This window comes from Bombus pascuorum, chromosome 2 (assembly GCF_905332965.1).
Source record: "Bombus pascuorum chromosome 2, iyBomPasc1.1, whole genome shotgun sequence".
NCBI lineage: Eukaryota > Metazoa > Arthropoda > Insecta > Hymenoptera > Apidae > Bombus > Bombus pascuorum.
In genome coordinates, this window is record NC_083489.1 from 2,202,647 (window position 1) to 2,215,260 (window position 12,614).

General features: G+C 36.2%; 2 protein-coding genes across 4 annotated transcripts in view; one reads left to right on the plus strand and one right to left on the minus strand.

Annotated features, from left to right (window-relative positions):
• The first annotated feature begins 62 nt into the window (after nt 1-62).
• Nucleotides 63-2,642, plus strand: LOC132916479 (cyclin-dependent kinase 9). 2 transcript variants are annotated; one of them, XR_009660103.1, is made up of 8 exons: nt 63-233; nt 324-408; nt 784-874; nt 946-1,112; nt 1,202-1,443; nt 1,520-1,667; nt 1,748-2,221; nt 2,367-2,642. XR_009660103.1 is itself a non-coding variant. In XM_060976533.1 (7 exons), exons 1-7 carry the CDS (start codon nt 127-129, stop codon nt 2,054-2,056), a joined length of 1,149 nt encoding a protein of 382 aa, XP_060832516.1. In that variant the 5' UTR covers nt 63-126; the 3' UTR covers nt 2,057-2,642. The 2 variants fall into 2 exon arrangements, 1 of the variants encoding a protein (XP_060832516.1); XM_060976533.1 differs by having other exon boundaries at nt 1,748-2,642.
• Nucleotides 2,643-2,697: 55 nt separating this feature from the next.
• The window catches only part of LOC132916478 (SPARC-related modular calcium-binding protein 2), a 35,185-nt gene continuing 25,268 nt past the window's right edge, over nt 2,698-12,614 (minus strand). The window contains exons 5-11 of one of the 2 annotated variants that reach the window (XM_060976532.1): nt 12,231-12,455; nt 7,277-7,327; nt 5,695-5,775; nt 4,032-4,265; nt 3,773-3,945; nt 3,498-3,663; nt 2,698-3,385 (exon numbers count right to left, since the gene is read on the minus strand). In XM_060976532.1, the coding sequence (XP_060832515.1) occupies nt 3,297-3,385; nt 3,498-3,663; nt 3,773-3,945; nt 4,032-4,265; nt 5,695-5,775; nt 7,277-7,327; nt 12,231-12,455 (1,019 nt within the window). In that variant the 3' untranslated portion in view covers nt 2,698-3,296. Of the gene's footprint in view, nt 3,386-3,497; nt 3,664-3,772; nt 3,946-4,031; nt 4,266-5,694; nt 5,776-7,276; nt 7,358-12,230; nt 12,456-12,614 lie in introns of both variants that reach the window. The other variant, XM_060976531.1, reaches the window with a different exon arrangement.

A 12,614-nucleotide genomic window follows, 5' to 3' on the forward strand; every position in this document is an offset into this window, starting at 1 on the left:
TCAATTTTTTCTACTCGGATGTAGGTATACCAATATTCTAACAAATATTTCATGGCTAGTCGCGTTCTTCACTAGGATGTCAGTTTGTTGTTGTAGTTCAAAGTGTTTACATCGTGAACATCAAAGATGAATACGAAAGAAAAAGAGAAGTACATCGAAGAATTTGATTTTCCCCATTGCGACGAATCTTCAAAATATGAAAAAGTTGCGAAAATTGGGCAGGGCACCTTCGGGTAAGTTTTATAGAAAATTTTCACTCGCTTTTAGGTTATAATCGTATACACGTGAAAAGTGTTTGTTATTTTTTCATGACTGTTTTGTAGGGAGGTGTTTAAAGCTAGGGATAAAACTTGTACTAAAAAGTTCGTAGCTATGAAAAAAGTGTTAATGGACAATGAAAAAGAAGGGGTATGTACATATTCAAATATTTGATCGTTTAACGTATATCTTTCTATTTCTTTTTCCACTTCGTTTATTTAAACAAGTATATTAAATATTATACGGAACAATATTTTATTATTATAGTATAAAAACAATATTTTATTATAACTTTACTTCATTTTCTATAAGGAACTTTATTAACACATTAATGACCAAACAGTATAACTTATCATAATGTTATAAATACTTAAATTTCTTTAAATTTTATAATATTCTACAATCTACATGACAAAGAAATAGAAGAAATAATGACGAAAAAATATATTAAGTGAATCTTTGAAATTCCCTTTTATAGATACGTTAAACACTAATGTTAACGTAATCATTTTTTTTTGTTTACAGTTTCCTATAACTGCCTTAAGAGAGATCAGGATATTACAGTTATTAAAACATGAAAATGTAGTGAATTTAATAGAAATATGTAGGACAAGAGGTAGATATTTGATATTATTGCGTAATATAGATAATATATAACTGAATAATTCTGTGAAAATTTTCTTTTAGCAACTCAATATAATCGTTATCGTTCGACATTCTATCTTGTATTTGACTTTTGCGAACATGACTTGGCTGGATTATTGTCAAACGTGAATGTCAAATTTAGTTTAGGAGAAATTAAAAAAGTTATGCAACAGTTGTTAAATGGTCTTTATTATATTCATAGTAATAAGGTAAGCATATTTAAGTTGTATAATTAGTGAAAAAAAGATTCTATATTGTAAGTAACAACTATATATTAATTTCTATATTCTTTTAATAGATTTTACATAGAGATATGAAGGCTGCAAATGTTTTAATTACCAAAAATGGTATATTGAAATTAGCTGACTTTGGTTTAGCTCGTGCATTTAGTGCAAATAAAAATGGTCAACCAAACCGTTATACAAACAGAGTTGTTACTCTTTGGTATAGACCACCTGAACTTTTGCTTGGTGATAGAAACTACGGTCCCCCTGTAGATTTATGGGGTGCAGGGTGCATTATGGCTGAAATGTGGACTAGGTTTGCATTTTTAAACGATACTTCTACCAATATTTATTAGTCTCTTGGCATCCTTTTACGTTATTTAATTTTGTAGGTCACCTATAATGCAAGGAAATACAGAGCAACAACAGCTCATATTAATTTCACAGTTGTGTGGTTCTATTACAACAGAAGTATGGCCTGGAGTAGAAAATTTAGAATTATTTAATAAAATGGACTTACCCAAAGGCCAAAAACGGAAGGTAATTACTACTTTCATTTTTAGTAAAATATATAACAAGTATCTATAAACAGTGCATTCAAAATGGACATTTCTGTACAGGTTAAGGACAGATTAAAACCATATTTAAAGGATCCTTATGCCTGTGACCTGTTGGATAGACTTTTAATACTTGATCCATCTAAAAGATTCGATTCCGATTCTGCGTTGAATCATGACTTTTTCTGGACCGATCCGATGCCTTGTGATCTCAGCAAAATGTTAGCGCAACATACGCAGAGCATGTTCGAGTACCTAGCACCACCAAGACGTCCTGGTCACATACGTCATCCTCATCATCAAGTACCTGGTGGGCCAGCTAAACCTAGTTCTAGTATGGCCGATAGTGGTTACCAAGATCGCGTATTCTAGGATATATTTTGTTCATATAAGCATAGACTGCTGTTTACCGTTCATATTTTCTCATCTTTCAGAATTTTTTAAACCGCATGATATCTGACTTTGAACTACATCGATAATTATAAGATTTTAAGTTAAAATTGGGACTTTAATTTATGCAAACTATTGGAATAAGATGTAAGATTTTCTTATATTTATATACACACACATATATATGTATATATACATATTTATATATATATATTTTATATATACATATATACATATATATAAATTTTGTACAAATGGAAATAGTCTTCTGACTTAAGCGTTATATTTTCAGAACTGACAGATTTTCTTCCGTTCAATTATTTATGTATTATATTTTAATCAATTCGTGATATTTATGAAGGGAAAGGCGAAATTTTGTACATATTCCTTATTTTAATTTCACAAATGTGGTCCATAAGTGAGAAGTGGAGTAAGACTTAATTCTTTTGACAATTAAGGGATTCAAATGTTATTGTATATTGGAAGCTTTTAATAGTCTTATTTAAATTTCACATAAGTACAATACAAAACAACACAAAGTAGTAATTACTGCCAGTAAATTGTAGATTTACTAAAAATATTTTTTGGACTAAAAATAACTATTGATTGCTACTTTCGAAGCATATCTTGTTAAAACAAAATTTATTTCAGTGAACAATTTTTAACTTTACAATGATTTGTGAATCGATAGTGTCATATAGTTCATAATTATGATGAAAATCTTAAAATATGTACGAATTAAATTTAATTAAACCTAAATTAAACAACTGTTTGTAGCACTCATGGAACAAAGAGCGAGACATTTAGCGAGTTTAATAACACATTCGGCAATTGTACATTTAATTTTACGTGTCTGCATCTATCTTTGTCATGAGAAAGCGGTACATAGCACTTAAACAAGAAAAAAATTTTTTAAATATGTACACGACTGTATGCCCGTAATACTTTGTTACTTTTTATTCTTACAACTATATATATCATTATTATGCTAAACTACACTATCGAATTATCAATATCTGTGAGGTACAGAAATATGATTTATGTTAAAAATAAAATGATACGAGTGGTATTTATCACCGGATATAAAAATACAAATAAAATTTTTTTAACACAGTAATTGGCTTTCTTTTGAAAGTTCCGTTGTTACGATCCACATGTTAGACGAATGATCACTACAACATATGGATAAAATGACGAACACACATTCATATCACATATACTTCTAATCGTCGTCGTTTTTAAGAAATTGATCCAACGGATTTGGGCCCGTTCTCTTCGGTTTACTCGTTGATGATTTTTCCGTGCTTTCAGCTGAAATAATTTAATATACACGAATTTAAGAGAAGAATAACTCTGATTGTTGTAAAATTATACATTCCCAAGCGAACCAAATATACGTAGTATTTGTAATGAAAATAATTACGTGTCGTAGGTCGTTGAGCATTTAGACAACTGAACCATTCTGTCATGCTGATTTTTCTATCGTTGTTGATATCACAGTATCTAGGAAGCCTTTTTCCGCATCTTTGAAGCTGCCTGTTATTCGCTACCATCGTTCGGAAACTTTTCCATTCTTTTCTCTCTAGAACCTAAGAGAAGAAACACGATAAATAGAATACCTCGTTTTATCAAATTGACCAGTGTAAGTTTACATAAATATTTAAGAATTTCATTGTCAAAAACATCTTCTATCCTTACCTTATTTTTGTTTTTATCAAGCATGACAAAATGCCAAGTTGCTATTTGCTCCTCTTTCGAAGCTTGCCATTTAGCTGTCGTTTCATCCGAATCTGTACCGGAGGCCTTCATCTTTTTGTGCATTAAGTCCATTAAATCTCGTAGAAACAGTTGTTTCTTTTGTTCAGGGCAACCTAATGCCGAAATTAGGAATATTTGATCAGACGTATTTTATGGCGGTAAACAAATAAAACGAGGCAGATTAACGTGATTCAGTTACCTTTCATAGGTCTGCTAGGGATAGGTACTGGATTACAATTTGGGGTACGGTCTTTGGAAGATGTCCCAGGTATCGGTTTGCCAGTATCTTGGTACACGCACCAACAATAACCAGAATAACACTGCACTCGATGATACCTTCCGTCAGGTGTACATTCAGGTACATAAAATTTCTCTTGAGAATGTTGCCTCTCATCTTCTAATACGGATCGTCTGTCCGTTAAGCAATCGTTTGCTGTAAATTACATATCGGTATTTTACTAATTCAATAGTTCCTCCAAAATACATAGGTTTTGTATTTGCAATAATTAGAAATAAAATAACAACAAAAACTTTACACTTATGAGAGCTACTTTGTCTTATTAATATTGTAGTATCGTGAACAAATGGCCTAAGAAATACCACAAAACAATAAACAATATCGCGGAAAAGCCTAAGTGCCGTTAAACCAAAAGGGTCTGGAAACTTTAATGGGCTGAGCGGCCCATGTGTCATCGGTCCTTCGGTTTAATAGTTACGTGGAAAAAAGGTCTATATGACCATGACCGAGGACAATTGGGGCTATGAAAAAAGACAAAGGGACTCTTAAGGAATTAACGGATAGTCGCTACCTGGGAGTCGTTACTTAGGAGTCGTTACCGGGGGGTCGTTATTGGGGGGTCATTACCTAAAGGGTCAAACTGTGAAGAGTAGAGTGTTAGGGGAGTCGAGAGTTGAGTTGTAAACTATGTTCGAGATTTTGTGTGGCCTTCCGTTTATGGCTCGGGGAGTACCTCTCCTTTTTTGGGAAATTCTGAATTACCTGTTCTCCCCGAGTAAACCTGGCGAGTCAGATGTTAGGGAAAAATCCAGGGAAAACCCCGATCGGGAAAACACGATGGACGGACGAGATTCAACGACTGATGCGGAGTATTAACAACATATTAGGACACTCATCAACAAAGCGTTGCACCGTACGGGTGAAATACCGGAGTCTCAACAAGACCTTACAACTGTCGTGTTCAGAACATCAAATTTTGCTTGTAAAATTATAAAATTTTATAGAAAATATAAAATTTTGCGAATAAAATGCCAAATTACAGTGATACTCGATTTATTAAACCTCCTCCACCTTGAGCATTAAATTCATTCAAAATCCGCGATATCGACCGATCGCTCTTTAGTTGATGATTCGCAACAAGCTATGAGTTGTGCGTTGTGAATTACCCATTTAGTCGTCTTAGTATTTAATTCGCGTTAAATAACCATCATAAAAGATATAACTTAGAAAATACGAAGCTGGCACCCCGCTGGGGGTAGCCACCCACATGCTATATTTATTTTTATTTTATTTTTTTCTCTTCACCAATAAGATATAACACTTTACCAAATGTCCATAAGGACAAATTGTAAAATAATCAAAATAAAATAAAAAAAAAAATAACCATCGTTTCCTGTTTAATCCATTGTAAATCTATCTATCGATAAAATTATCATATAGGATAGAAATCATTGGAAAGCCTAATTTCTAATATTTCTAAATAAATAAAAAATCCTTAATATGATCGTTAAAGTTGTAGAAACTATTATGGATTATTCAAGATATAATTACGATCGTTTAAATCAAGAAATTGAAAAGATTAGATCAGATATTAGGAATTTTAAAAATTTTACAAAAATCTCACCGTCACTGTCCTCTTTCGTATCGGTTGGATCATCTTTGAAAGTTGGTCGAGAATGCGCTGGAGCAGGGTTGCCTTTCAATACTGTGAAAAACGGAAAATATGTAGTATGTATTCTCGTCGAATCTTTATTCTTTCCACTGAATCAACAAAGTAATGGTAATAATCGGCCCATTCACCGAAATCGCGAGATTAATGTTAATTGTTATATACAAGGATAGCGTTTCTTTTTTTTTTTTTTTTCTTTAACTATGACATGTTTTTTATTTCTATATCATTGTACACTGAAAATTTTACATTTCTGTGTACAATGTGCGATAGTTTCGCACGATTTGTTAATGCAGCGGATAATTTAGAAAAAGAGACTCGTATTTACATTCGTTGATTATCACGACGTCGCACATTTGCTCTTTAGAATAATTTCGAAAAGACCGTCACCACCCAACAAACAATAAGATTCACACACAGACGCATACACGTTTTCCTTTTTCCATTCTCTTTTTTTTTATACAGCACATGCATGATATTAGAATAAATGCGAATTGTAAGTTCGGTATATGTTGGCTGCCTCTTTCCGTTCTCAAATCTTTACAAAAATTCTTTACAAAATCCTATCGATTTAGATGAATGAATGGGTGGTGACGCGCGATTTTAAGAAAATAATTACAGAAAGATTTATCTTTTTTTATTAATTGGATAGATTCGAACGTACTTATAGAATAGAATCGTTTTAAACGAGTTTATCGTTGCCTGAAACTGTATGAATAAATTGAAGTCGTTTGTCACGAAGGAAATTCATATTTTCTTCTGAAATATAAATATACATGTTTTTAGCTATATAGAGAATATGAGAAATGAAAAGAACAGTTTTTGGAGTAAGCCTGCTACGGGGATTCCTGCGCATTTTTCCACGTCTGTATATTAATAGAATATCTTGCAATATTTCTCACTTTGTACATTTCTATTTATTATATATCCGCCGTGAAAAATTCCAGAAAATATCGTGAGATAGAAATATCTTTGCGATCGATGTTTTTCATTATCGCGTGCATAGTTTATAGAGCGATCAACGTCGCTGAATAGACGGACAATTATTTGGCGATATCTCACGTAGCAAAGCGATCGTTTAAAAACTTATAAAAACAATTAGGTTACTATGTTTTTCTCTCGTAAATCTCTTTCACTCCATGTATATCTTGGGCAACTTTCTCAAAGCAAAAACAACTTTTTAATCGAGTTAGCCAAGAACGTCTGTACCGTATATTCAAAATCGTGTGTTCGTTATTAATTAGTACGTTAACAGAATAAAACATAGAGATAAGGATAAAGAGAGAAAAGTACAAGTATTTCGAAACGAATGAAAGAGATACGTTGAATCGATGTATGTTCGATCAGAAAATTTCCCAAGCTTTACACGCGTATGTTTAACGAGTGCTGTGTTAACGTGGTAAATTAATTAATATAATTCACGAGGATCCCCGTGACAAGCGAATGGATAATGACGATAAGCGATAGATTCGAGAGGAAGAAATAACGTAGAGATGACGTGACAATGGTGTGTTTGATGTGCAGAACTAGGACTTACCTTGGTCCATGACCCGGGTCCTCTGGGCCTCAGGGACCTCGGGGCGCTCGTCTGCGGGGTTCAGCGACAAGAACAAACGTACTAAATGATAACAATGATGTCACTCAGCCGACCGGCCTTACCTATATGTACAATGTTTTTTTGTCATTCGCGCATCGCAGGTTTTGCTAGCAGAGCAGCGAGCGGTGGCGAACATCGAATAGTAGGGTTGATCACTAAGAATTCTCAGGCAGGATTCCCTTCTCTCTCTCTCTCTCTCTCTCTCTCTCTCTCTCTTTCTCTCACTCTCTCTTTGCCATGTACCCCAAACAATTACGTAACAGAACTCTACATATACGAGTGTAATTTTGTTCTTTCTAAATGTGGAGTATCCTGTTTAGTTTGTTCACCGGTAGGTAAGTTTGTCAAAAGGATTCGGATCAACTTCATGCGCTGACTTGGTCAGTGAAGACCATGCGATGTACACGTTAAGGGGATACGCATTCGGAGAAAATGGTTGAGACTGTTCGTTAGCGACAGAGGTATTCTTACGCAGAATATCTTTCTACTCGAGATCTTTGGAATTTTACAAGTTGAAAATACGGGAACTCGAGGATCTTGGAACTGCGGAAACGCGAGAATCGCGAGACTCTGAAAGACGAAAGCGCGAGCCGTCTGGAATCGTCTAAAAATTTTCTCCGAACGCGGTTTCCAAGTTTCCGCTGTCTACGCGCTTCGATCGGGGAGTCAACAAAGTGCATGCTCGTCCGTGCATAAAGTGTTATTTCACAGTGTACTACAATAGCTAGACGATCGTTTTATCTTTACTCTACGTTCTCTGTGAAGACATTGCGAGCAAAGTGAAGTGAATTGTACGAAGAATCGAGGCAAGTGGGAGAATCGCGGTTGCATAAAGTTGTCAATAGCCGATAACTGGAAGTTACTCCCGGGTCACACAAGTCGATACCAAAGAATCCTAGATCGAACGTGATTACTTAACATGCAATTGACTACGATACTACGTATCAACCAATCTACTTGTTCTCCAATACTTTTATACCGATGCAAACTACCTGTTTGGAAGACAGAAAGAAGCACGGGGTTAAAGCAGCGTTCTACTCCTTTGTCCTCGAAATACATAAATTATCCTAACTTCTAACGTGTTCTCGATATTACGGTAAATTTGAGAACGTATGTAGATATACCGCGTGATTTGCGTATTAAACAAAAAGACGAATCTAACTCACGAGATGAATAAAAAGATACCAGAGAATAGCACCTACTGTCTGTCTCAACTTCGCTGAGAATAACGTGTGTTGTACGAATGAAAAGGAAAGATCGTATCTACATATATACGAATCTTGTACTTGTATAATTTCTACGACAGAAGAGAAAGGTTCCTAATCTAAAAGTTCAAAATAATCGATTAAAAATGGGTTGTCTCGATGAAGCTATTATCTCACGACGTTGCTTACCGTTACCTCTTTATCGTTCGCATTGCCTCGACAAGAATGTGGATAACGTTGAGGAAATAGCGGTCACAACTAGTTGGGAGTTCTCGGATCCGGCAATAAATAAAACCGTTGCAAAGCGTGTCAGTTATAGCGCGTCGTTGGAGGATAATACCGGAAGATCGTCGTCGCGGTCGTCGTCTCGGCGTCTAAATCGTGGTATAAATTACAAACGGTGGCCGGGACAGGATGTCGCGCACGCCAAGGGCCGTCTTCTATAGTCGACCCGCTTAACATTCGTGAATCCTGCCGGAAGTTTGCCCACACTGCGACCGGCTACCGTGGAATTGAAGCAATTGACCTCGTGTACATGCGGTACTCGCGGTTAGCCTACGAGAATGACCGCCCGCGCGACGCGTCGCTTCGTAAATCCGCGCCTACGCCAACCACGATGATAGCTGTTTCAAACTATCTGCCGGGGTTATCGAGCCACTGCTCCCCAAAAGGAGGTTCCAACCGAACCTCATTGTTTGCTGGTTCACGGTGAAACGTCGAGCGTTCTATTATCCGGGTTCTCTCGCGCGATAATTTAAGCTTCTTCGTTAGCGAGTTGACAAATTTACCTTCGAGATTTAACGTCGAATAGGAGAATCGATCGATTTCTAAAATTTGCTTGCAAACGTTTGAGCCTTTCAGGTGGAAGCTGTGTTCCGGAAGAATCGCTTCCTCGTGCGTTTTGCCAGCGTCATAATTGACTTTGTCGAAGGTTTAAAAACGCACAGGCGTTGGTACATTGCGGCAAAGTATCGAGAAGTAATTTCTCTAGTTAGGATATGACTTTAACCCGAGAGCCTCGGACAACGCTGACGAACCAGGCTGTAAAAGCCTCGAGATCATTCGCTTGTAAGTCTTTGCTCCAATTGCAAACTTGTTACAAGTAAATTTTCTTATACGAGAGAATCGAGTCCGGTAATTCAGGTTGCTTGTAATTTTTCGTTAGTACGTACATTACGACGTAATGGTAATTGGATGACGCAAGAGGCTTTCGGAGCAGTTTGTCGTACCATCGATTATTCGCATACAAATTTTCTGGATCTGCTTGACACGATGAAGTAAAGAGACAGAGTTCGATGAATCTAATACTAGAACTATACACCTAACGCTATCAGTACCTATGTGGATGTATATACATACATAGACGATGAGAATTACAGTGGTATGATAAAAATGAATGACTATATACATATGTACAGGCGCGCGATACAAATTTTCGAACTCGATTCTATAGGAAACGAAGCTTCAAACGTGTCATTAGAAGCCATAAAAGATATAACTTAGAAAAAAAAACGAAGCTGATACCCCGCTGGGGGTAGCCGCCCACATGCTATATTATTTTTTATTTATATTTTTTTTTTCTTCACCAACAAGATATAACACTTTACCAAATGTCCGCAAGGACAAATTGTAAAATAACCAAAATAAAATAAAAAAAAAAAAAATTAGAAGCGGACTTTCCTTGTCCTTTTTTTTTTTCTTCTTACTCCTCGTGTTTCCTTCTGTCAATGAATAATGGATGAATCGAAACGTGATTGAATTAGAAAGTTTGCACTAGTTTTGCCGATCAGACTTTAATCGATCGTGCTTTTCCGGCTGAATTTCAATTTCGCAGGATATTAGACTTCTAGATTCCACGGATTTTGGACAAGGTACCTTTTCATGATTTTAATTTTAATTTTACGTATAATAGAAAGACAAGGAACGAACGAACTTTGGAATATTTTGTTACCGCGATGTAGTTGGCTTTACTAATAACTTTTATAAATATCAAAAAATAATCGCGAAATTTTGAAACTAGGCGAACGTAAGCAAACATTCTGGAAAATAGACAAATGTAAAATTGACAGTGTCGCGACAGAGTGCCTAAACGAAACACTACGCGTCGGTTAAAATTAATTCCATATACGATGAAGATAAAAACACAACGAAGGATGCTATATTATTCAAACATTTGCGATCGTTGTCTCATCGAACGACGACGTTAAAATGCCATACGATCGGCAAATGGAAAAAAGATAGAAAAAAATGAATTTTCATTTCGAAAGGCGAACGTTTATACGTAAATGGAGGTCGTTAAAACGTCGAATAAAACGATGAAACTATGCGAAGAATGTTGCGTCGCGTTACTTCGTCACGATCGAATAAATTACGCTTCTTTTGCAAGAGATATATCGCTTTGTTCGTTTGTCGGATAAACAATAAATTGTGCGCATTTCCTACATGCTTGTAATTTAATCACCGACGATTACAGGTTCGACAAATTTGCATTTAATTGAAACTGCCACGTTCTTTTCTCTCTTCAATTTTTTTTCTTTTTTTTTTTTTTTTTAACGTGATGTTACATCAACGAAAGGGAAAGGCTTAGAATTTGATGGTGATTCGTGGGTTATAACAAATACATGTACACGTTCAAAAGCGACCCAGCGAGGCAACCTCACCCAGGAAACGAGAAAAGAGGAGCACCATGCGCAGTAATTGCTCGATTGCAATGCCACGCGAGTAGATTAGCGCATGTTAGGCAGCGTTAAGTACAAATGGTGATGTTAATCCCGATTTACGATCGCCATAAAAGCTGCATCCACGAATTTATTCTGGCCGCGGTATCAGTTTACTGTTTTACAATGGACGAAGAATTTATTTACTACGATAACTTTCGTTATTCGTCGTGGATCACAGTGGCGTATGGTACGTTGGAATTAACATTATGGTGTTTTATTCTTGCACGAAAACGATCTTGGATCCCTTCTTACGTTCCTTCTCCGATTACATAAGAGACGCATCGGCATTTCGAATTTCATTAACGAAAGGAATTTTTACTGCATGTTCGATGGTATGCGAGATCTTGCAGGATGATTCAGAAAATCCGGATAACTCGTAATTCTCTCTGAAACCAACATGGGAGGAAAGAAACAAATTTTTACATGTACTTTGAACGAGATCGTTTAGACGCGATCTTACTAGAAAATTTTCTACCGACCTCTTTTTATATTTCTCTATAAAAAAGAGTTACGATACTTGTGATAGTTTCTTTCTTGAATCAGCCTGTATATCAAAATAACGATCCTAGAGGAGACGATGTTTCGTGGCGCAACAGCGTGGCGCCGTTTCGCAAATATCAACGTGTTCAAAACTGATTTATGCACTCAACAACCTCGCCTCTGACCTTGAGAACTCTCGCCTACCAGGAAAGCGGTGTTAGCAAGTATTTGCAGCTCGAATTGATAATCCCGGGTGTAACGGTACCGTTCTCGATGAAGATCTCTTTGAAACCATAATAAAAGCAACAAAATATATCGTATCGTATCGAAATATATCGTGATAGACAGACTCGTCTAAGCAATCGTTTAAGTTGGAAGAAGGGAAGAAAAATCGTTGGTCCGTGCAAGTGTGGTCCAAGAGGCCGAAAAAGGTCCTCGAGATTTTGCCTTTATGGTGTGAGATGCACGTGCACCACGTGTTAAACTTACGAGTGAAGTCGTTCGCAAGGCAGGCACCCCATTCTTGCCTAGAGAGTTTCAAATCCCGATTTAGGTCGCACGTGCGGGCGAACGTGCGAGCACATTTCTTCGGCCTTACCGCCTTCTTCGCAAGCCTCCTCAATTCCTTGTACTCTGCCCTATCCAAGTATCCGTCCCCATTTTTGTCCAGTGTCACAAATTTCCACGACAATACTCTTTCTACATTTTTGTCGCCTGTTTAAAAAGAACGAATAAAAGTTAATAGCGAAAACATATAACGTCTCGTGTATTTCTTAGATATTTCTATTTCTATCACCTCGAATATTATCGAGGAGAGATACTTCTTTCAATTATATTTTTAGACTTCTCGATTTAATTCTGGTACAAGCAACC